Source organism: Cebus imitator, unplaced genomic scaffold, assembly GCF_001604975.1.
Source record: "Cebus imitator isolate Cc_AM_T3 unplaced genomic scaffold, Cebus_imitator-1.0 Scaffold106, whole genome shotgun sequence".
Classification (NCBI taxonomy): Eukaryota; Metazoa; Chordata; class Mammalia; order Primates; family Cebidae; genus Cebus; species Cebus imitator.
The window spans coordinates 3080094-3102890 of NW_016107421.1; the positions used below are offsets into that span (position 1 = coordinate 3080094).

Genomic DNA, 22797 nt, shown 5'->3' on the forward strand with positions numbered 1-22797 from the left:
GTTGTGAAGTTGGGATCCCTCTGTTAGTGGCTACAACAGGCATTCCTGGGGTTATGAAATAGTGATTGTATATATCCAGTTGTCCATCACATTTTTCTCTCGTTTTTCTCAGATATAGTAAGTTTCTGTTTGGTGTTCAAGGTCATTTGTGAATTTTCAATTAAAAGACAGCATTCTTTATTTAGTTTGGGTTTCTTTTAAGATTAATATCTGTGCATATACAATCTCATTTTCATACAGTTTTTAATAATATATTACAGAATTCAGGCCGGACATGGTGGCTCACACTTATAATCCCAGCACTTTGGGAGGCTGAGGCAGGCAGATCACCTGAGGTCAGGAGTTTGAGACCAGCCTGGCCAATGTGGTGAAACCCTGTCTATATTCAAAATTTTAAAAATTAGCTGGGCATAGTGTCAGGCAGCTGTAATCCCAGCTAGTCAGGAGGCTGAGGCAGGAGAATCATTTGAACCTGGGAGGTCAAGGTTGCAGTGAGCCAAGATCTCGCTCACCACTGGACTCCAACCTGGATGACAGAGCGAGACTCCATCTGAAATAAAATAGTAGATTACCGAATTCATAAAATTATATCAAATAATTCCCAAATACCTTTCTGATTGGCAGCCTTTGGACGTATGATGTTATCACATATTCATTGTCTATAAAATGACCTTTTGAAAATTTGCATCCTGAACATTTTAACTTTTGTTTCAACCTGATGTCTTGACTGTTACACTAATATACCCATCCCAAATGGAGTATCTTTTAACGTGGTCCACTTGAGTGATTTACTCAAAGGCACCCAGAAAACACCACCCAAGTAAGTTGGACACCAGCGTTCCCTCCCTGGGTCTAGAGCAAGAATAAGAGGAGAGTACCGGATAGGAGCCAGGAGTGGACTCAGCTGTTCTGGGACTCTCCGGGGGACCGAGGTTTTGGAGAGACAGGCAGAGCCAAGATTTGAGCCTACGGCTCTCTCGGGACCCCTTGTTCTTGTATCTCCCCTCTCTCTTCCGGCCCCTGGACTATGTGAACTCATTGAATCTTCACGCTCCCCTGCCAGGTAGGTATTGTGCTACAGATGGAAAATTGGGATCTTGATGACTCCAGTGACTTTCTGCAGAACAGGCTAGCATGTACCCAAGCCAGAACATGTGCTGAGAGCCCTTGACTCTGGGCCTGCTCACAGATCCACGTGGAAGGAGTTTGTGGATGGATGTCAGGAGTAGATACCAACAAAACTTACAGGGGAAACACACAGACAAGATTAAAAAACAAAAATATTTTATCTTTTGTCTGTCCATTATGGCTATCACTGAAGCTGAGACAGAAACTTGGGAGCTATACTGTTGCCCTAATGTACAAACTTTTGTTGCTTTTTAACAATCAACTTTCTCAAGATCGATGAATATAAATTTCTTCATTCCATCCCGGAAGCCTGTGGAGTGGGAGGGAAGGCGTCTTGATACAGTCCTCTGATTAGCAGCTTCCTCCCGGCCCAACGGAGAAAAAGATCTAACTATCAGGCGACTGAGGCTAGACTCGTGAATGTTCAACTTCAAATGTATTGGAGCAAGAACAAAGAGAGCCAGGCAGCAGAAGAGTGGACATTGTGCAGGAGGAAAGTCGAGAGGGAGGCCCTGTTAGCTGCACCGCAGGGCAGAACCGCACAAGCCTAGACTCCGCCTCAGCCCTCGCCGGCCCCGTACAGCTGAACACACGTCACGGTGTCACCCGCCATGCGCTGGGTGGACACATGGGCTCTTCAAGAGCGTTTAAGCGCTCTGTTTTTGCAGAAGATTAGTTCTTCCAATATGTAAATAAAGGAGAGAGGTGTTGGGAGACAAGGGGACATTTCTTGGGGTGCCAAGCCCATTCCCAGCACCAGAATGAGTACTTAAGCTAGGCCTCTCCACACAAGTGATGACGCCTGCATCCAAGTGTTAGCCAGATTCAGTACGGGCCTGAAGTCCCACTTTGGGCCTATCTATGAAGGCCCATTTCTGTGGATTTAGAGCTTACCCCAGCAACAGGCCTGGGAAACCTCTGTTTTAGGTGCTTTTCTTCACCACAGTGGGCCAGGTTGCTGGAACCTGGCATCGAGGACACTGCGTTTCCAAGCGTAAGCATGGCCATGGGGAGACAGCAAACCTCCTTTTGGAGATTTCATCACAGGTCCAGCTTCCGGCCTCAGGCCTGCAGTCAGAACCACACCTGCCTCTTCTGCTGAACAGCCCCAATGGTCGCTGCTTCTCTGAGCAGATGTGGGCAGGCCTGTATTGTGGGTCCTTCCCGCCACCACCCATATTCTTTGTCACAGTTCTGAGACTTCCATCTCATTCATGAACAAATTACAGGCCCACATCTGAGAATGATGGCCTTGCTGAGTGGTGGGTAGGCTGCCACCTTGTTCTTGGCTCTCACATCCCTGCTGGGATGCACCACTGCCTACGCTGGGTGCTGGGGCAAATGGAGGGAATAAGGGTGCACCCGCCCACTGGCCTCAGAGAACTTCAGGCAGTCCAGGAGGCTGCACAAAGGATCTCGTGCAGAAGGCGGGAAGATGGACTCTGGAAGAGGCCCTGGATGCCCTGGCAGCTTTATGGAGAGCGGAACTGCATTTGATGTCAGGGTCAGGACGGGCATCACAGTCCGCGGGATGGGACAGGAACCACAGCGACCGCAACCTCAGGGCGAGCAATTTCCCGCATCCTGTCACACACCCTTAGCAGAGGGAGGTCTTTTCCTCCTTGTTTGATAAAAGAAGAAGCCGAGCCTGGGAGAAGGGCAGGCATGAGCCCCAGGAACTCTCCAGGAGATGGGGCTGGAATTCCAGGTGGAGGCAGCAGCCTCTGTGCAGAGCCTGCAGTGCTCTTAGGCTTGAGTGTGAGGTGCATGCAGAGGCTTTTTTTGGGACCGGTGGAGGGGACTAGATGTTCCGCAGATCTGCAGACAGCCCGCAGAGGGAGAAGGCAGCCCTGCCTGACAGTGTGTGACCAGTTATGTTTTTCCTGGAGGACTCACTGCAGTGTTGGTCAAGGCCCCAGCCAAATGCCCCAGCAGTCTCCCCAAGGCCCTGTGGAGGTCCGCACTGTCTGAGGCTGCCTTCCAGAACCTGGTCTCGGCAGTGAGCATTCTCCAGGCTCAGATGGCATTCTCTTTCACACTGAATCACAGCTCTTGTTTGCAAGAGGTGGGCATGGGCCCTGGACTCAGTCCTGAACTCTTAAATCAGGTGCTCTTGGTTCAGTCTCACACCACCACTTTTTAGCTCTAACCTTGGTTTCTTGATGTGTCTTCTCTGTACCTCAGTTTCTCCACCTATAAACTGGGGTGATGACACCCTTGCACAGCCTTGTGGGAGGCGTCAGCAAGCTGACACACCGAGAGACATGGGACGTGGGTCTGCATTAGTCTTGCCTAGGACCGGAAGCACCACTACTCAAATACCCAGATCTTCTCTGTTCAAAGAAAATTCCAGTGCTTGAATGTTGTTTATGTCGCCAGGAACAGAGGTTTGATAGGAAATGTTGCTCATGAAGCATGGGGAGAGTTTAGAAGTCTTTTTTCTAGACTTTTAAACCCATCCTTCCTGCTTCCATTTGCTGTCATCTGAAAAGAATCGTCAGTTGTAGAAATCTGGCTGGAAGCGTGAGCTGTGGGGCCAGACACACCTGGGTCTCCTCCCCTCTCTGCCGCTTCCCAGCTGTGTGGCTGGGGGTGCCTTTCTGGATCTGTCCTTCCTCTCGCATGGAGACTGTAAAACCTACCTCGAAGGGTACTTGAAGAAGAAATGAAGTGAAGCCTGTGAGGTGCTTCCCACAGAGCCGGGCACATGGTAAAGCTCACCACCCTGGCTGCTGTTACATTGCTCTACAGACTTATTTAGTAGGAAAATGACCCAAAGACTCCGTGGAGAGTATCTGCAGGACCATTCTGTAGGCCTTTTTAATGTATCAGTGCACAGCAGACTGGCCAAAGCCACCCTCCTCAGTGATGAGCAGCACCAATGAACTAATGCAGATGGGCCAGGCGCGGTGGCTCATGCCTATAATCCCGACACTTCGGGAGATCGAGGAGGGTAGATCACTAGGGTCAAGCGTTTGAGCACATCCTGGCCAACATGGTGAAACCCCATCTCTACCAAAAATACAAAAATTAGCTGGGTGTGGTGGTGAGCGCCTGTAATCCCAGCTACCCGGGAGGCCGAGGCACGAGAATCACTTGAACTGGGGAGCGGCGGTTGCAGTGAGCCTTTACACTCCAGCCTGGGCGACGGAGCAAGACTCTGTCTCAAAGAAAAACTAATGCAGATAACTTCAGGTTTGGGAAACCCTTGCATGGGGAATAATTCCAGAATTGACATTTTGGGGAGAGAAGCAAGATTGCTCATTTTTCTAGCCCCCGACTTGTGAAAGGATGAGTCTTGAGTATCACCTCGCGCTGAGCAGGAAGCCAGCCTTCCACCAGGAGAGGAAGCGCCCGTGGACAGTGGAGGGTGCCACTGAAGGTTCCTGGCAAGCCCGGGGGCCTGGGTCTCCTGATGGCCACACTGGACTCTAGCAGAGGAAGCCGCCCTAGGCCTGCCCAGCGTGGCCGTGCTCACTTATTCCTACAATTAGGAGTCCAAGGGGACCTCTGCTAAGTGGGGAATGGGTCAGGATGAGTAACAAACGGTGTTACCGGTTAGTAACGAGATAAATGGTGATAAATTGCAGCACGGGCCGCTTGTTGCTTTCTTTATAAACTGAAGGCTTGGGCCTGGAGCTTTCACAGGGTGCCTGGGCAGAGGAAGTACAAGGAAACATCAACACCGCCCCTGCCCTATTGCAAGATGTTTTCAATTTGGGGTCAGATAATTTTTTTTCCCCCAAGAGCTTTGTTTTGGAGTATTTTCTTAATTTAAGACATGCATGGGCCAGGTGCAGTGGCTCACACCTCTAATCCCATCACTTTAGGAGGCCGAGGTGGGCGGAATGCTTGAGTCCAGGAGTTTGAGACCAGCCTGGCCAACATGGTAAAACCCCATCTCTACAAAAAAAATACAAAAATTAGCCAGGCGTGGTGGCACAGGCCTATAGTCCCAGCTACTCCGGAGGCTGAGGTGGGAGGAGCGCTTAAGCCCAGGAGTTGGAGGTTGCAGTGAGCTGAGATCATGCCACTACACTCTACCCTGGGTGACAGAGACCCTGTCTCAAAAAAAAAAAAAAGAAAAAAATAAAAAAGACACATATGGCACCCTACAGTTCTGGAAGCCAAAGCTTTAGAATGGAGTTTCTTTACACATGGCTGTTGAACTGCTATCCCAACTCTTTATAATGTGTTTGAAAAACAAAAATGTCCTGTGTATGTCATGAGAACCTTCTCGTGGTAACATTTAGTAGTTAAATATTCCTAAGCTTGTAATTTACCTCTGGGGATTTGCTTCTTCACGGACTTAATCACACTCCTCTGAATTAAGCCACAGGACAACCCCTCTTTTGGCTCTCTTGGCTAAACAAAGATACTGACCAAGTTCAGAGTTTCCAAAAATAATTACCTGAGAACTGTTAACTGTATGTGTTTATGATTACCTTTCCTTTTGTTTAAAATTAACTCCTCGAGTGTGGTAAGGGGCGGGTGTTATATATTATTTTCAATAGGTCTTTGTTCTGCACAACCCTGGTCTGTATTCTGCAGGCTTGCTTGATTTCTTTACTCTTTTTTTTTTTTTAACTGAGGGTGTCACTCTGTTGCCAGGCTGGAGTGCAGTGGCACAATCTCCAGTCACTGCAGCCTCCACCTCCAGGATTCAAGCGATTCTCATGCTTGAGGCCTCCTGAGTAGCTAGGATTACAGGCACCCCCTACCATACCCACCTTTTTGTGTTTTTAGTAGAGACGGGGTTTTGCCATGTTGTTCAGGCTGCTCTTGAACTCCTGGCCTCAAGTTACCCGCCCGCCTGGGCCTCTCAAAGTGCTAGGATTACAGGCGTGAGCCACCACACCCAGCCAACACGCTTTCTTTCACATCCATCTTTTTCTACAAAAATGAGAGAAAATTTGAAAATAAAAACCCCCTTTTTAATGGTGTGTTTTGTCTGTCATCCTAATGTGTGCACTTTCTGTAATAATTGGGTAAAATATCTAAGCCACATCTAATAGATGGAGGATTTTACAAAATGTATGACTCAGAAAATAGCATGGAAGCCTGGGTATGTGCGTGACATTGCCACACACTGCGTCTTAGGGTGTGGGTCGCGGTGGAGGGAGGGACACCGCAAGGTAGTGAGCGGATCCCATCTGAGGTTCCAACCCCGATGCATTGACGGCGGCTACTGGAGAACTGTGTGAAGAGGAATTCTGGGGCTGTATCGACCTCTTCGGGAACAGTTAGGAATGTCTCTTTGTAAAAGAAAAGGAGAGCTAGCTTCCCTTTGTCCACCCTGGCTCAACCTGGCCCTCGCTTGCAGATAAAGCTGAGATCAGAAAGATGAAGTGAGCCGCTCACGGGCACAGTCATCAATGGCAGAGTGGGAAGTATGTTCTAGGAGAGAGAACCCCAAAAGTCGGAGCTCCAGTTAGGACAGAAACTAGGCAAACCCATAGTGAATGCTCAGTTGTTAATGGGGGGAAAGAAAAGAGACTGGGCTGCAGGTAAGGGTCCGTGTTACTGTAGTCCCTGGGCCTTTGTGGTGTGTCCTGAAACAAAGGTCCCAATTCTTTTGCAAAGGTCAAGAGTGGAGGAGGTGGTTATTTTTCGCACAGGCCTTGGCTGTTGTATTGTCCTGTCGTTTTTCAGGGGTTCTGTCTGGAGGCCTCTGGACTTCATTGATCCTGGACTCTTCATGCAGCGAACACACCCATCCCCCATGCTGAACGTGTCATCTCTGCCCTGTTGCGATATCACATGTCATTTTCATCAAGGGTTTGTCATGACATGTGTCAGGCAGGATGCTTAGCCTTGTGCGTAGAACACTGGGTGGGCCTTGGGAGCCTGGGTTTCAGGCTGTAGGGCTCCCTGGGAGAACCAGCTCTCTCCCAGGACCCAGATTCTCATCCAGTCACTGAAGAACTTGGAGTGAGTGACCCCACATGCTCGTGGTGTCCTTCTAAATTCAGAAAAGAGACAGATCTTGGTGTCACCCCTGCACCCATTGGCAGTTTTGAGCCATTTCGCCTCGTAGCTTGGGACACAGATCCAGGTCCTCTTGGCCTTTGCGAGAGCACAGTGTGATTGCCCTCTTCCACAAACCCCTTCCCTGAGACCTGTGTGTGCCTCTGTCCCTCCCTCCTTTCCTCCCCTTTACCCATGATCCCAAATGCACCCTTGTGGGGTGCCTCCTGTTGAAAGCAGCTTCCAAATGTGAAACGGTTTTCACCTGCTTTTAGCCCTTTAACCCTTTGTCTGCTAGAATTCCACAAAAAAAATAATTGATGACGGATTGGCCCATTAACCTTTAAGAAAAAAAAAGTTTGACAGCCCGGACTCATGTAATGAGGAGGGATTCCTTGTGAAATCAGTCTGATGGCTGAGTTTCTTGCCCCTAAGGAGGCAAAATTAGCCCCATGGGGCCTCGTCTGCATAGAAACTGGACACAATTAGTGTAATATCCGGTGTTATTAATGTCGTTTGGAATAATTGGGCAGGTTGATTTCGACAGGTTCATGGTGCTAAAATACTATTATAGTGGACCTTTCCACAGCTAACCGTTAAACCCAGAAAACTGTTCAAATCCCTGTGAGCCCAATCACAAAACTTTATTAAACAGCTAAGCCCTGGAATGTGACACTGGGAAACAGCACACCGTCTGTTCCTTCAGGCTTTGGGGTGTGGTGGCATTTTGAGTTTTCATGAGCAGGGGGATTAATTGTGCTGTTTGTGCATATGAAACTTCAACATGCTTTTAATAGATACACCATCAGGAACTTCTCCAACCTGAAATCTGTTTTTACGGTGAATGAAATAGAAGCCACTGCGATTGTCATAAATTGGAAGTTTGCATTAGTGAAATGACACCCCTAAGAAGGAAAGCAGGACCGGGCCATCCTCGCAGGCACGTGCTCATTCTGCACGTTCGAAGTGAGGCCGGCAGTGGAGAGTGATGCTCAGCTCTGTCTCTGACTGATGGGCCTCACGCTGCCGATTACTGTTTTGATCATTTTTAATCTAGTTGCTCATAAGTAAAACATCATTGACATGTCACTTTGTAATGTGCTGCAGCCCTTTGGGGCCATTGGTGATTTGAATAAGGCTCTCTCAACTGCTAACAATTCTTCTTTGAACCTTAGGGGAGCATGTTCCTGTTCTCTCCACACCAAAGAAGAGAAAACACTTGGGTCCAAAAATATATTCGCTGTTTATATAATGAGCGTAAATGGTCACTGCGATGCCACCAAAGTGTAAACACAGATTAAATCTTGAGATTTGCTAGGTGTTGACCTAGGAAGGCCACCAGAGCAGCACATCGGAGATCATCACCAGGATAGGCCTTCTCACTGGATTAGTCAGAACTGGGTTTAGTAACAACAGAAATCCAATTTTGTAAAAGAGAAATGCCAGGCACGGTGGTTCACACCTGTAGTCCCAGCCACTCAGGAGGCGGAGGCAGGAGAATCGCTTGAACCCGGGAGGCAGAGGTTGCAGTGAGCCAAGATCGTGCAACTGCACTCCAGCCTGGATGACAGAGTGAGACTCTGTCTCGGATGGATGGATGGATGGACGGACATCTTATGTGACCAACTGTAGGACAACCAGGTGGAGCTTCAGGTACCTCAGAGGCACCAGGCTCCCTGCCACCTCCCATCCCTGGCTTCACTCTGCTGGGTGGCAGCTTCATACCTATCCATGGGGAGTGGCCTGATAGCAGAAGTTTTCCTTCCCATGGAGGGGCCAGTGGCACCTGCACCTGGGGGGCCATGTCCTTATAGGTCCCAGGTAAGAGGGGAATGCACTCTGTGGACCCAACTCAGATGCAAAACCCTGGAGGACATGTGATCATGTGGCCCCACCAGGACTTATCAAAGCGTCCAGGAGCATCATGTGCTCCAGTTGGCCAACATAGGTGGAGCCATCCCTGCTCCCTGTGCTGACCAGACAGCCAGATACCCATCAGGTGGCACATGGAAGGCCCAGAGGACCGCTGCCTCTGTGCACCACGTCCCCCAGCGTTCTCCAGACTGACCCCAGTTAGAATTCTGAGTGGGACACGCCGTTGAGGGATTTCTGGGGAAACTACTTTCGAAAGGCCCAACCATCTTGTTCTCATGGCCTGAGGAGTAAGAGAAGATAACCGAAAGCCACTGGGAGACCTTCCCGGCCCCTGCACCGTCCTCGGTTCCCAAGGAGAGCTCCTTTTTTTAATGTTAATTTGTGTTTCGGAAATGGAGGAAGATTGCTGCTATTTTAAGAGAGGAAAATGATTGCACAAGGTGTTGGCTGTAAAGTCCTAGTATTGTGCCTGACACAGAATTTGGAACCCAGTGGTTTCATTTCTTGTATTTATTATTCCATGCCGTAGATTTGTTACAGCTAAGCAGATTTCTTCCTGCAAGTTGTATGTAACATGACTGGGCAGTTGCTCTGTAATCCTTGTGCTTATTTTTTTAATCTTGGGAGGCACAGAAAAGTCATATGGCAAATATAATTTAGTTCTGAAACTCTTGAGTATGGGAATTCACATATTACCCTCCCTCAAAATAAAATAAATTTTAAAAAAGCCACGTAATGACAGGATCGTTGGAAAGACATGGGCCCAGCATAGCTGGGTTCTACTCGGCAGTGTTGGTATGATTTATTAGACTCTGTGCTCAGATGTTAATCCTTCCTCAGGAAGCAAGGCGTCCCAGCTTTTCAGACCCTTGTCATAGATTTCAGGGCCTGAAAATACAAAAGAAGACACAGGGTTGCCCTCATGCTGGGGCCCGCCTCTGTGATGCGCACGGAGGGTTCCATCTCCCGCCTCTGTCCTGCCTCCCCCAGGGCAGACTGAGCCTCTGTCCTTCAAGTATCCCCTGGATAGGGGATAGAGAGATATTTGTATCACCGTTCAGCCCTGGTCCCCATCAGCACAGGCTGCTGGGAGAGGCCAGCCCAGGGTCAGCAGGGCCCTTGCCTCTTGATTTAGGAGCTGGTGCTGGACCCCACATGGATGAGACAGGGGTCATCATCTGCTTCTCCAAGGCTAGGCTGAACCATCTGGTCAAAACAAAACAGAAACCTCCAAAGAACTGCTCATCAGCATTTCTCTACATGGTGAGCTGCTGCTCAACACAGGAAAGCATGGCATTCAGACCTGCCCTGTGACCGCAGGGCCTTTGTGCATGCTTCATGCACATCAGAGACAGACCATACCCGAGGATCACAGAGATGGTACAGCTTCCTTCTCACTGCACTTAAGCACAGAGCCGTTGGTCCTGGAGATGGCAATTCCTGTCTTCACTTCTTCATTATTCCTATAAATCTGTGCTTTTCCAGGTTTAGAGTTATTGCACAGGACTCCCACTCAAGTAAAGAATATCTTAAATGAATCTGGGGTTGCACAGTTGGTTCTTAGTTGCCATGTGAAGCTTAGCTGTGATTTCCAGGGTCAGTGGGGTCTCTCTAGGGCTGACCTTCCCAGTCCATGCCTTTTCCTGAAGCTGGTGCCCATCAGCCTGGGTCATGGGGTGTCTTGTGTCTGCTTCCTCTTTACTCTGTTGAGCCTTATTGGTGTTTCATGGTAATCAGCCAATTAGCCAGGATTTCATTCTCCAGGAGAGGAGGGCTGAACCTCAGCAGGCCACCCCCAGGCTCTGGCTAATCTGTCACCTTCAGGCAAAGTGTGGAGTCTTTTCTTTACCTCCTCTTGTGAGCGGCTGTGGATGCCAAGTGGTTCTTTATGTCGTTACTTTCAAGGAAGCATTTAGTCATTCACAGGTCTTTGTATCTCTCCATTTCTACCTCACAGATAAAATTTGTCTATTATTTATGAAGGCATACTTAAATATGATTTTTGTTTACTAGTGTACAGAAATGCAGTTAATATTTCTGTATTCATCTTATATCTTGCCCGGTGACCAGCTGCTGTTATTTTTAATAATTTGTAGGTGATTTGGGGTTCTCTATGAAGACAGTCATATACATTGTCAATGACAGTCTTTATCTTCCTTTCCAATCTCTAGGTCTTTTATTTCCTTATTTTTGTCTTACTACACGAGGTAGCAGGGATGAAGAAAGCAGTTACAGTGGGTGTCCTTGTCTTGAGAATCCTGTAACTGGGTGTTCAAAGGAATGTTTCTGACATCTCACCCTTAGGATTGTGGACACTGTGGGGTTTAGGGATAGATCGTCTGTCCAAGGTAAGGGAGTTGTTTTCCTCACTGGCTAAGAAGTTTTCATCATTCCTCTTTTCTTACTAATTTTTTTTTTCTTTCTTCTAGTTGGGAAGTTGCATATTTGACCTCTTTTATTGTAGAGGTTTCCCATGTAGACAGATAGACCTGATTTACCAACATGTGAAGTGAGTTTGTAACCTCCCCCAGTGGAGCAGTGCAAGGCCCCTATGACATCACAGCTCCCACGTCCTCACCACCGCCCCCACGTTCTCCAGCATTTTGACCTTTCCCGTGGCAGACATTGTCATCAGCAGTCATATTCAGTATTGTTTTGATTTATGGGTTTTGGTTTTTTTTTTACATATTTATCAGTTCATTTGCTCACCAACCCATCTTTGACAATCCTGCCTTCTAAGATCTTCCTGAAGTATACCATTTACTAATTTCCCTAGTGGACGTCTATGGGTCATAAGCACTTTTGGGTTTTTTTGTACAAAAATACATCCCACTTTTTCCTTTTTTTTTTTTTCTATCTTTCCCTTCCTTTTGTTTTTCTTTCTTCTCTTTTCTTTCTTTTCTTCTCTTTTGTTTCTTTTCTTTCAGAGGGTCCCACTCTGTCACCCAGGCTGTAGTACAGTGGAGTGATCACAGCTCACTACAGCCTCCATCTCCCAGGCTTAAATGATCCTCCTACCTCAGCCTCCCAAATAGCTGGGACTACAGGTGCAAGCCACCATGCCTGGCTGATTTTTAAGTGTTTTGTGGAGGTGAGGTCTCACTGTGTTGCCCAGACTGGTCTTGAACTCCTGGGCTCAAGCAGTTCTCCCACCTCACCTCCCAAAGTGCTGAGTTGGCAGACGTGATCCCCTGTACCTGTCCCGTATTTCACTCTTGTTCTTGAAAGACAGTTTTCCTGAATCTCAAGTCTAAGCTGTTACTTTCTCTTGAGGATATTATTCCACCATCTTGCAACTCTGTTACTCTGAAGAAGTCTGTGATCTGTCCGGATATTTGTTTAAGAGCAGCCTGTCTCTTCTTGCCGGCTGTTCTTAAGATCCTGTTTGTCTTTGCCTTTGGTTTTCCAGTTTCATAAACTTCTGCTATAGTTTTCTTCATTGCGCTTCTGGGTAAATATTGTCTTCCTGTATTTATACCTCTGGTATCTCCCAGCGTTCCTGTAAAACCCTCCCTTCTGTGTCCGGCAGTTAGATGTGTGTTGTACCTTCTGATTCTTCTCCACGCCCCGTCATTTCTCTTTCACAGTGGCCACGCTCTTTTTCATTTCTCCTGTGTCAGCCAATTGCTTCACATCCGTCTTCCAGCTCACCACTTCTTTCCTCAGCTCTCCTCCTAGCCTATCCATCAAGGTTTGATTTTTTTTAACTATAATTTATATATTTCCAAAAGATCTATTTTTTTCTGATCTTCTTGGTCACATTTGATGGTCTCCTATTGCATGAAAATTTAGGAGATTCTGTATTTTATTCATCTAAACATTTCATCCACAGTTACTTTAAATGATGTCTCAGTAATACTTTTGGGCTTTTCTTTGGTGCACGTTTTTGTTTGTTTTTTGAAACAGAGTCTCACTCTGTTGCCCAGGCTGGAGTGCAGTGGCACGATCTTGACTCACTACAACCTCAGTCTCCCAGGTTCAAGTGATTCTCCTGTCTCAGCCTCATGAATAGCTGGGATTACAGGCGCCCACCACCATGCCTGGCTAATTTTTGTATTTTTAGTAGAGATGGGGTTTCATCATGTTGACCAGGCTGGTCTTGAACTCCTGACACCTCAGGTGATCCACCAGCCTCAACCTCCCAAAGTGCTGGGATTATAGGCGTGAGCCACCGCACCCAGCCTGTATCGATAATACTTGGGATTTAAATCTGCTGTCCTGTTTGCAGTATGTTGGGGGATCTCTGGTTTTGAGTTCCGATGTGGTTGGTTTCCGTCCACAGGAAGCTTTCCATAGAGAAGATACCAGAAGCTAAGGGTGATCTGAGACCTGGGCCCCCCTGGCTCCTTTCCTTGCAGGATTGCTGAGTGCTGGACCCTGGGTTTATGTTTCCTATCTTAAGACCTCATCTGTTGTACCATCTGTTGTGAAGGTTTGCCTCTCAGGGTAGCCTTCACTTTGGCAGGTTTTTAGCACTTTGGGCTCACAGTTCTAGTTTCAGCTCATGGATTTGATTTGAGAAGGGAGAAGGAAGGTGCGCTTGGAGATCATGCCTCACTGTGGACTGCCGTGTTGTCAAGCAGTCAGCTTGGAAGGGAAGCCAGGCCCCCAAAACAAGGGAGAAGAGAGGGGAGCAACAGAACAAACTTCTTACATGGTAAACCGAGAGCAGCGTTAGAGCTGGACCAGAGTCAGTTTCACAGTAAGGCAGGGACGGAAAGCAGAAGGAAATGGAAAGGTATGGATTGGCAGATGTTGCTAAGCAGGGCTGTGACTGATGAGACAGCAGTGGGAAGAGGGAGAGGGTAGAATCCAGGAGATTTGAGATTTTATTATTAGAATAGCATTATAATCATTAACAGAAATACAGAACCCCAAGAGAAGCATTTGAACATTCTGTCAAATCTGTGTGATGCATGTTAAACTTGATATGATGACACAGTGTTCGCAAAATATCCATAGATATTTTAAAATCCAAAAACGATTAGATATTTGAATTGGAGATACACACGAGAACGGTGCACGTCTGCCGGGCGCGGTGGCTCACGCCTGTAATCCCAGCACTTTGGGAGGCTGAGGCGGGTGGATCACGAGGTCAAGAGATCGAGACCATCCTGGTCAACATGGTGAAACCCCATCTCTACTAAAACTACAAAAAATGAGCCGGGCATGGTGGTGCGTGCCTGTAATCCCAGCTACTCAGGAGGCTGAGGCAGGAGAATTGCCTGAACCCAGGAGGTGGAGGTTGCGGTGAGCCGAGATCGCGCCATTGCACTCCAGCCTGGGTAACAAGAGTGAAACTCTGTCTCAAAAAAAAAAAAAAAAAGAGAATGATGCACGTCTGTAGGAAGTGACTCTCTAAGCTTCAAAGTAAAGGACCCCCTAAGAAGGAGGGAGGGGGATGGAGGACCATTAACTAAATTTGGAGTTTGCCTTCACTAGAGGCCACACACAGAGGAACCAGGGAGGAGAAAGAGAAGCAGTGGTCAGAAGGCTGGAAAGAGAATGGTAATTGCAGTGAGAAGATGGCAGGCACTCCACAGTCACCCCGCCTTGCCCTGGGGCAGCTGATCGCAGATCCTTCTCCCGGAGCCTTGGAGATGTCAACACAGAATTCTCTGCAGCTGCTCAAAGCGGCCTACCCTGAGAACACACTCTCCATAGGATCTCAGAGTTGCAAGCACACTCCCAACCACCTGTGGAATGCTGAATTCCCACCAGTCTCCCTCTGAAAGGGCCACATTCAAGGACCTGAAACCCCCAAGGGAGCAGAACCCACAAGCTTCATCTACAGATGATTATGAGGGAACAGAATCTTCTCCTTACAGGGTCTCCATCATTTTTTTCTGTCCTGGGCTGACTCCAGGGCATCTGGAACAGGTGTCACCCCTCTTCCATCAGACAGAAGTCTGCAGTGCTCAGAGTCCCCAGTGAGCAGTCCCTGGCATTGGGCTCTCTGTGCTGCCTGCTGGCCACACCCTGAGGGATGGAGACAGGAGCACCTCCCCGCTTTGCGGATGACACGCCCCCAGCCTTCACTTTCACTGGCAACCTCACTCCCAGCTTGCTGTTGACTGCAGTCCTTCTGTCTTTTCATATTTGCAGATGGGAAGCAAAATCTCCCCCAAACCTCACTTGCTGTTGGGGTCCAAGGGAAGGAATTCTAATCATGCATGATGCATTTCACCAGTTGAGTTGTCATTTCAGCTCAGAGATCCTTCTCTCTTAGAAGCTGGGGATGGGGATAAAACCCTGGTTTATCTGCCGTCCCCCCAAAACTCCTCCCTTTCAAAAGTTGGTAAGCAGACTTTGTGTGTCTTTATCCAAGTCATTGATAAAACTTTGAATACTGAACAAGGCAAGCCAGAGGTAAAAGTTCCATGATTGACCACTGCAGGCCTCCTAGTTTATAGCACTTCGTACCTCTTTCGAGGGACTCTTCCAGTGAGTTGTGAATCCATCTAACTCTCCACATCTCTTTCATTCACCCTGATGAATACCTTGCTCACATCTGGGTGAGTCTTCAGGGTGATCAAGCATCTCAGAAGACCCAGGAGGAAAATATTACAATATGGTTGTGCCCATCAGCAATGTCAGGAACTCCAGAAAAAGGAGTGTCAGTGAGAAAGAAGACTGAACACAGCCCATGCCCGTTGGCTGTTCCTTGATTTGTAATCCTGGAGTGAGGTTTCGGTCAGGGAGATGATAGGGGAGCATTATTAGAAAAGAAAGGGTGGCAGAGAGCTGGATGCACACATGCATGTTTCTGCTTTGCAGATTGTGCAAGTTAAGGATGAAGAAAGAGGTGATCTCTCAAGGATGGAGTGAGATCAGGAAAGGGAGGGCAGGTGGTCTGTAGAAGGGGGACGTCAAGTTTGCAAGAGAGTGAGGAAATCATGCCAAATCCAGGTCCACAAAAGGTGTGAGGGGACCAGAGAAAGGAAGCAGAGAGAAAGGGGAGGAATGGACCAGGAACTGAGACAGAAATGTTTCGTGACATAGAACATACTAGAAAAGGGAACTTACGTGTGTCCAGTATAAGGAGAAGATAGGTGGTGGGATGGATTTTTAAAGTGAGTGATGGGCCAGGCACGGTGGCTGATGCCTGTAATCCCAGCCCTTTGGGAGGCCAAAGTGGACAGATCACCTAAGGTCAGGAGTTCAAGACCAGCCTGGCCAACATGGTAAAATCCAGTCTCTACTAAAAATACAAAATTAGCCCCGTGTGGTGGCACATTCCTGTAATTCCAGCTACTTGGGAGCCTGTTCAGAAGAATCGCCCAAACCTGGGAGGCGGAGGTTACAATGAGCTGAGATTCGTGCCACTGCACTCCAGCCTGGGTGGCAAGAGCGAAACTCCCATCTCAAAAAATAAATAAACAGAGTGATGAAGCCATAGAACGGCTGCTGTAGGGAGCACATTTGGAAATTAGCTAGAAACGGGTTCTGATGTTCTGTGAACACTTGCATGTGTTTGGTCTCCTAAGTAGGGTTTGCATGCACAGGTGAATTTTGTTTATGTAATTAATCAGGCAGAGCCAAACTGTACTTTAGCCATTTAAAGATGCCAGATAGCGGCTACTGTGCTGGGATGAGGCAAAAGGTAGAGACATTCCTGTGGAACTTCATTCAGATTTCTGTTGTTTATCATTTTGTGTTGACTCACCTCCTTGTGTGCATGCCTGTCCTGATCACATAGAGAGAGTTAGAGGGCACCGGCTTCTCCTGCATGCTGGAATCCCTTCCTCCCCATTGCCTAGCATGTGGGGGAGGGCAGCAGAAGACCACAGTGACCAAGCCCTGCACCCATGCAGTGCAGTGCAAGTTCAGCTGTTGGCCCTACTCCCAATGAGTATAGTTCATGACTGGCTAGAGCCAAACATTTGAACAGGAAAGCTTTACGGGGGACCAGTTGTGCAGAAATTTAACTGGGAAGCTAAGGGTTGCAATTTTTTTCACTGGAAGATCCAATAAATGCTGATCAGAGGGAGCTTTGATATGTGCATTTGAATTTCACAGATTAAAATAGTGTAAGCCTGTTCAGTTGATCTCTTAATCAAAAACTGTCACATCCCACCCATGAATTACCAAGTTTTCCTTATGATCTGTGAGTCACGTAGTTTTTTCCTGCTTGACCTATCCATTCACTAGGAGAGTTTTGCATAAAATACATGAATGGGGGCATTGTCTTACGAGAATCTGTGTGGAACAGGTTGTAATTCATAGTACTAGGATGTAAAAGCCCATGGATCAAGAAGCCGGACCTTTTAAGATTCACAGATGTAGCACCTCAGCCAATAATTGCACGGTATCATTGTAAGTCAGCCATGGTGAAACCTATGTGAAAGTTACAGTTACAGTGTTGTTGCTCTTTTAATGAAAACTCCAAGTCTCTGAAGGTATTACAGGCAGACACCCCAGCCCCCACCTTCTCCCCAAGCCCGCTTTCCACAGCAGGTGGAGTGTTTTGCTTCTGCCTAAAGACACAGGTGGGTGGGGGGATCATTTGTTCTCCAAATTCAGGAGCCCAGGAGATGGAGATAAAATCCCTGAGCAACCAGACCCTCACCTCCTGACCTCTTGTCACCAGCCCTCCAGGAATCAGCAACCACGGTGACTAAGAGCATGAAGGACACCCACATACCATGTGGGCCAGCCAAGGACTTCCTCCGAAGACTTTTCTCTCCCCTCCCACTCCAGCCCAGATCAGTCCTTTTCACGGGGTTGGCCTCAGTGCCAACACCCCAAAGGAGGCTAACCAGCCGGGGCCTCAGGCCCAGGCCCGACCTCCACCCAGCCCCAGCATCACAGCACTCTCCTGCAGCCCCCAGAATATGCCTGCGGCACAATGGCTGTTAGCATCTCGGGGAGTCACAGACCTTTGAGGGGTTAGTGGAGGCCATGGGCCCTCTCTGGCTGGGTGCTGGCCCTACTCGCCTAGGAGTGGGGCTTGGCATGATCAGTGGGGTGCTCAGGTGGAAGGGATCTCTCTCAGCCACAAAGCAGGCTGCATATCCACCCAGCCAGAAAGGAGTGGGGAAAGGATGAGTGGGGCGGCATGTCCTCATGTCCCAGGCTGTAGGTGCGTCATGAGGAAGGGCCCGAGAGAGCCGACGTAGGCAAGGGCTGTAAGCAGTGCTTGGAAGCCGGGCTGGAGGGACCAAGAGCCTGGCAGATAGAGGTCTGTACAGTTCACCTGAGCCAGGCCAATGGCCACGGGCTGGTGATGGAGATAGTAAAGTGGTCGGTAGATGAAAATCAGTCCCAATAACAGTAGCTCACCAGGTCACAGGCCAGGGCCTGGAAACACCGAGTCAAAGGAGGTATTTTGTCTAAAATCCCAGGTGATTTCTTAATGAGGGCCAGGTGCGGTGGCTCACAGTTGTCACCCAGCGCTTTGGGAGGCCAAGGAGTGAAGATTGCTTGAGATCTGGAGTTCGAGACCATCCTAGGGAGACACCATCTCTACAAAAAATGTAAAACTTGGCCGGTTGTGATGGTATGCACCTGTAGTCCGAGCTACTCAGCAGGCGGAGGCAGGAGGCTCACTGGAGCCTGGAAGGTGGAGGGTGTAGTGAGCTGTGATTGCACCACTGCACTCCAGCTTGGACAACAAAGTGAGCCCCCCTTCTCAAAAAATGTCTTCATGGTTGTCTGCAATTAGTTATGCTTTTCTGCAAGTGGTGCCTCCTCCTTTGGCAGCGACCTGGGGGCCGGAAGTGGGGATAGGAATAACAAAGGCCGACATGGACCTGTGGAGTATCTTCCATGGGCCAGGCCCCAAGTCCACAAGGGTCTGTACACTTCAGGGAACTAGCAGGAAAGCACTAGGCAGTCGGTACCCTTTTCCTTTATTTTATGGGTTGGGAACAAATGAACCTTGGAAGAGTCAAGGAACTTGCCCACAGACTCAGATGTGGCAGATGGGGTTGCAGGGTGTGTCCCCAAGTTCCAGACCCAGCCCCAGAGTGTCTACCAAGCCTGGAGCCTGTAAGTCTTAGCTGAGGTCCTCCTGAGGTGTGCAGGGTCCCGTGCACTCACCCCATCTGAAAACAGTGGGGATTCATCTCTCTCCCACTGTAACAGGTCCTCTGCGGTAAAAGAGCAGAAACCTTCCTGCGTTCCTCTTTCCATGGAGTGTCTGTGGATCTGCACTAGTGCTTAGATAGAAATAAACTCTGCCTCCTGAGATTAGCGGCCCTAACTTAATTTTCAGCGTCCCACAGATAAGGATGGTCAGCCATGAGTTACACAGTTATTCTCCTAAGTTGCTTTGTGTGTGCAACACACAGAGATGCTGACATCACTCGTTGATTTCATCTGGCCTTGTCCCCTGAACCTTGATCGAAACCTAGCTAAGTCATGCTGGCCTTAGGAACCACATCTGGAGTATTGGGAGATGCCTGGGTTCAGATCTCTGCCGCCTTGGCTGTCCCATGCTGTGTGTACCACCGGCCTGCTCAGGGGCAGCTGAACCCAGAGGCACTTCTGTGACAGAGGGCCAGCAGGGGGGCTGCTGTCTCATAGAAGCTAAACTCTTCATCCCACACTCTGTGTTTCAGAACAAGAAGAAAACTTTGAGTTTATCATTGTGTCCCTCACTGGCCAAACGTGGCACTTTGAAGCCACGACGTATGAGGAGCGGGACGCCTGGGTCCAAGCCATCGAGAGCCAGATCCTGGCCAGCCTGCAGTCGTGCGAGAGCAGCAAGAACAAGGTGAGGCCCCAGGCTGCCCAAAACCAAGGCTGCAGCTGCTCGGGGGGAATGCGGCTGCTCAGAGGGAATACGACCCGAGTAATGTCCCAGGGAGGGGGAAACACATGACAGGTGCAGATGGCAGGACCTAGCCATTCTTCATAAGCAGGAAGCTCAATAACTAAAAAGATAAGAAACACTTCGTGTCTGTGCCATCACACATCAGCGTCCCAGCCTGACCATGCTCCCTGGCAGAATCGCCGGCGTTAAATCCTCACTCTCAGCCAGTCCCAGAGGGAATCTTTTAGACTCTTGTGGCTTCTAAGTCCACATTTGTTTTTGTTTTGGACAGAATACACTCAGAAAAAGGGATACGGACTTCAAAGATGCACTGTTCTGATCTCATAAATGCCCAGAATTCAAATCGACATCAGGCTGGAAAACCATCCCTTGTTCGGAGCATAAATGAAAAGTAGATGGGTCTACATGAGCATGCAGGGAGTTTGGGAAGATAAAAGCTTCTGTTATCTAAACTTACAAAGCCTGGCGTATGTTTTATTCAGTAATTAGAGGTGGTATTGCAGCTTTTTTAGAATTTGTCTAGCAGGTTTTCTGGTTTTGACCAGAAAATGCCATCCCAGAATTTTTCTGTATTGAAAAAAAAAAATTAAAGATAATTTTTTTGTAGTTATTTAGCTAGGAAAAATAAAGATTTTCACCTGTAAAAAAGAAATTTTTTTTCACCTGTATTTTTTTGTTGTTTTTTTTGTTTGCTTGTTTGTTTTCTGAGAGAGCTCTCTCTTATCACCTAGGCTGGAGCACAGTGGCACAATCTGAGCTCACTGCAACCTCCAAACTCAGGCAATCCTCCTACCTCAGCCTCCTGAGGAGCCAGGACTACAGGCACATGCCGCCATTCCTGGCTTACTTATTTATTTACATATATATTTATTTAATATAGATTCTTTGCAGAGGTGGGGTTTTATCATGTTGCTCAGGCTGGTCTTAAACTTCTGGGCTCAAGCGATCAACCTGCCTCAGACACCCAGAGTGCTGGGGTTACAGGCACGAGCCTCTGCGCCTGGCTTCACCTGTATTCTCTAGGCTACTGCCCAGTGATACTCCTTCTACAGAAGTCCTTTTTCCCATCAAGGATTGCTTCAATTTCATTATTTTAATGTTTGGTTGTCGTTAACCTCTTTGCTGGGACGTTTTAGACTTTTAGAAAGCATTCTGATACTTCAAACCACGATCAACTAGAAACTCAGAGAAACGGTGTTGCCCACTAATCTGCAGTTTCATTTGTCACCATTTAAAGAAATTTCTGCCAATGATTTATGTGCAGCTTTGTCACTAAAAAGAGAGTCTGTCTTTCAGAAAGATAGAGTGTCTTATTTTATTACCCTCTTTAACCAGGGTAAACCAGACCACAGTCATTATTATTATAATGTAATTTGCTTCCCTTTTGAAAAGATGTTTTATACCTAAGGTGGGGAGAACCACTGCCTTTCATTCCGGACACCCTGGCTTTGCCGGGTCACGTCTGCGTCATCCATGGTGTGCCTCCTGAAATGAGCACAGGGTGCTTTGGGGCCGCCGCAACAGGGAGCAATTGCATGCGGCATCCTTCAGGCGTGAGCAGCTCTTTCTGACAAGGCAGGCGTGGGACAGGATGTGTTACTTAGCAGAGAGTCACATGCCCTGACTTCATGGGGGAACCAGAGTCTCTCACCGCAGACTCTGAACCCATGCCACCTCCACCTAATTCAGGAAGCTCTGGGATGGCGGCAGCCTTTCCCTTCCACACCTTGCCAGGCTTCTCCCGACTCGCATCTCAGCCGAGGCACATGCCAGCCTTAGAATGCTGCCCTTGGCTCTCAGTAGGTGCAGGTGCTCCAGGGAGCTGCTTCTCCTGGGAGGAGGATGCGTTGAGCAGCCAAAGGTGGCAGATTCACACCTGGGCATTGGCTGAATAGGTGTGAGGGTGTGAAACATGGAAATACTCTCCACAATGAGTGGCAGGAGGGCAAAAACACAGGCCCAATTGACCACCAGCTTTATAGTATTTTACCTGCCAGTGGATAATTGAGAGCTGATACAGCTAGATACAGCTGATGCAGATACAGATAATTGAGAGCTGATACAGCTGGACAGACAAACCGACCACAGAAATGATACAGGCACATAGAGAGACAGAGGCACATCCCTGTTTGTGTGTGTGTGTGTGTGTGTGTGTGTGTGTTCACACATGTGCATTCCAGATGCCAATATAAACTGTTTAAACATATTTTGAATACTTGGGTATCTAACCAAAGGGAATTAAAATTCAATAATGTGTGATGCTAACTAGACAGTAGTAATTAGTACATTATAATTTATTATGCAGCAAGTAATATATTTCACATCAGTCTGACATGAGACGGTTCAATTTATAAAGAATTCTTACACGAAAATCAAGCTTATTGTAACTGTCCTTTGAAATTGATTCAGTTTTTGCTTTAACTGTAATATTAAATGCATATTTAATAAATAAGCCTTAAAAACTGTACATATCAGCCATACATGATGGTTCACGCCTGTACTCCCAGTTCTTTGGGAGGCTAAGGTGGGAGGATCACTTGAGGCCAGAAGTTCAAGACCAGCCCGGGCAACATAGGGAGACCCCCGTCTCTACAAAAATATTTAAAATAGCAAGGTACATGGCTCACACCTGTAGTTTTTTCAGTTACTCAGGAGGCTGAGGCGGGAGGACCACTTTAGCCCAGGAGTTGGAGGCTGCAGTGAGCCATGATTGCATTACCCCAGCCTGGGCAACAGAGCAGGACCCTCTCTCTATGGGGGAAAAGCTACATATCCAGTACATACCCTTTCACTTAGAACCCCTGCTTCCAGGAACCCATTCTTAGCAAATAATCATGAATGCGTACCCAGACGTAGCCATTATATGTTCTTGCAGCATTGTTTGATAGAGAAAAATTGGAAGCCACTTAAATGTACATCAGAGAGAACTTGATAAGTCCTCACTAAGTGGAATGCTATGTAGCCGTTTAAAATGGTGATGTCAGAGACCGTGTGATGGCACTGAGCAATGATCAGATTTCGTTAGGCTGAAAGGGCAGGTTTCAATGCAG

The 22797-nt window shown here is 47.9% G+C and overlaps 1 protein-coding gene and 1 non-coding gene across 13 annotated transcripts in view; both read left to right on the forward strand.

Moving 5' to 3' along the window:
• Nucleotides 1-22797, forward strand: part of AGAP1 (ArfGAP with GTPase domain, ankyrin repeat and PH domain 1) — a 617831-nt gene that overhangs the window by 511519 nt on the left and 83515 nt on the right. For all 12 annotated transcript variants that reach the window (XM_017537728.2, XM_037741753.1, XM_037741754.1 and 9 more), the window contains one exon: nucleotides 19533-19687. In XM_017537728.2, the coding sequence (XP_017393217.1) occupies nucleotides 19533-19687 (155 nt within the window). The remainder of the gene's footprint in view (nucleotides 1-19532; nucleotides 19688-22797) is intronic.
• On the forward strand, nucleotides 20240-20303 carry LOC119472582. Its single transcript, XR_005201730.1, has one exon. It is a non-coding gene; the product is annotated as a U7 small nuclear RNA (small nuclear RNA).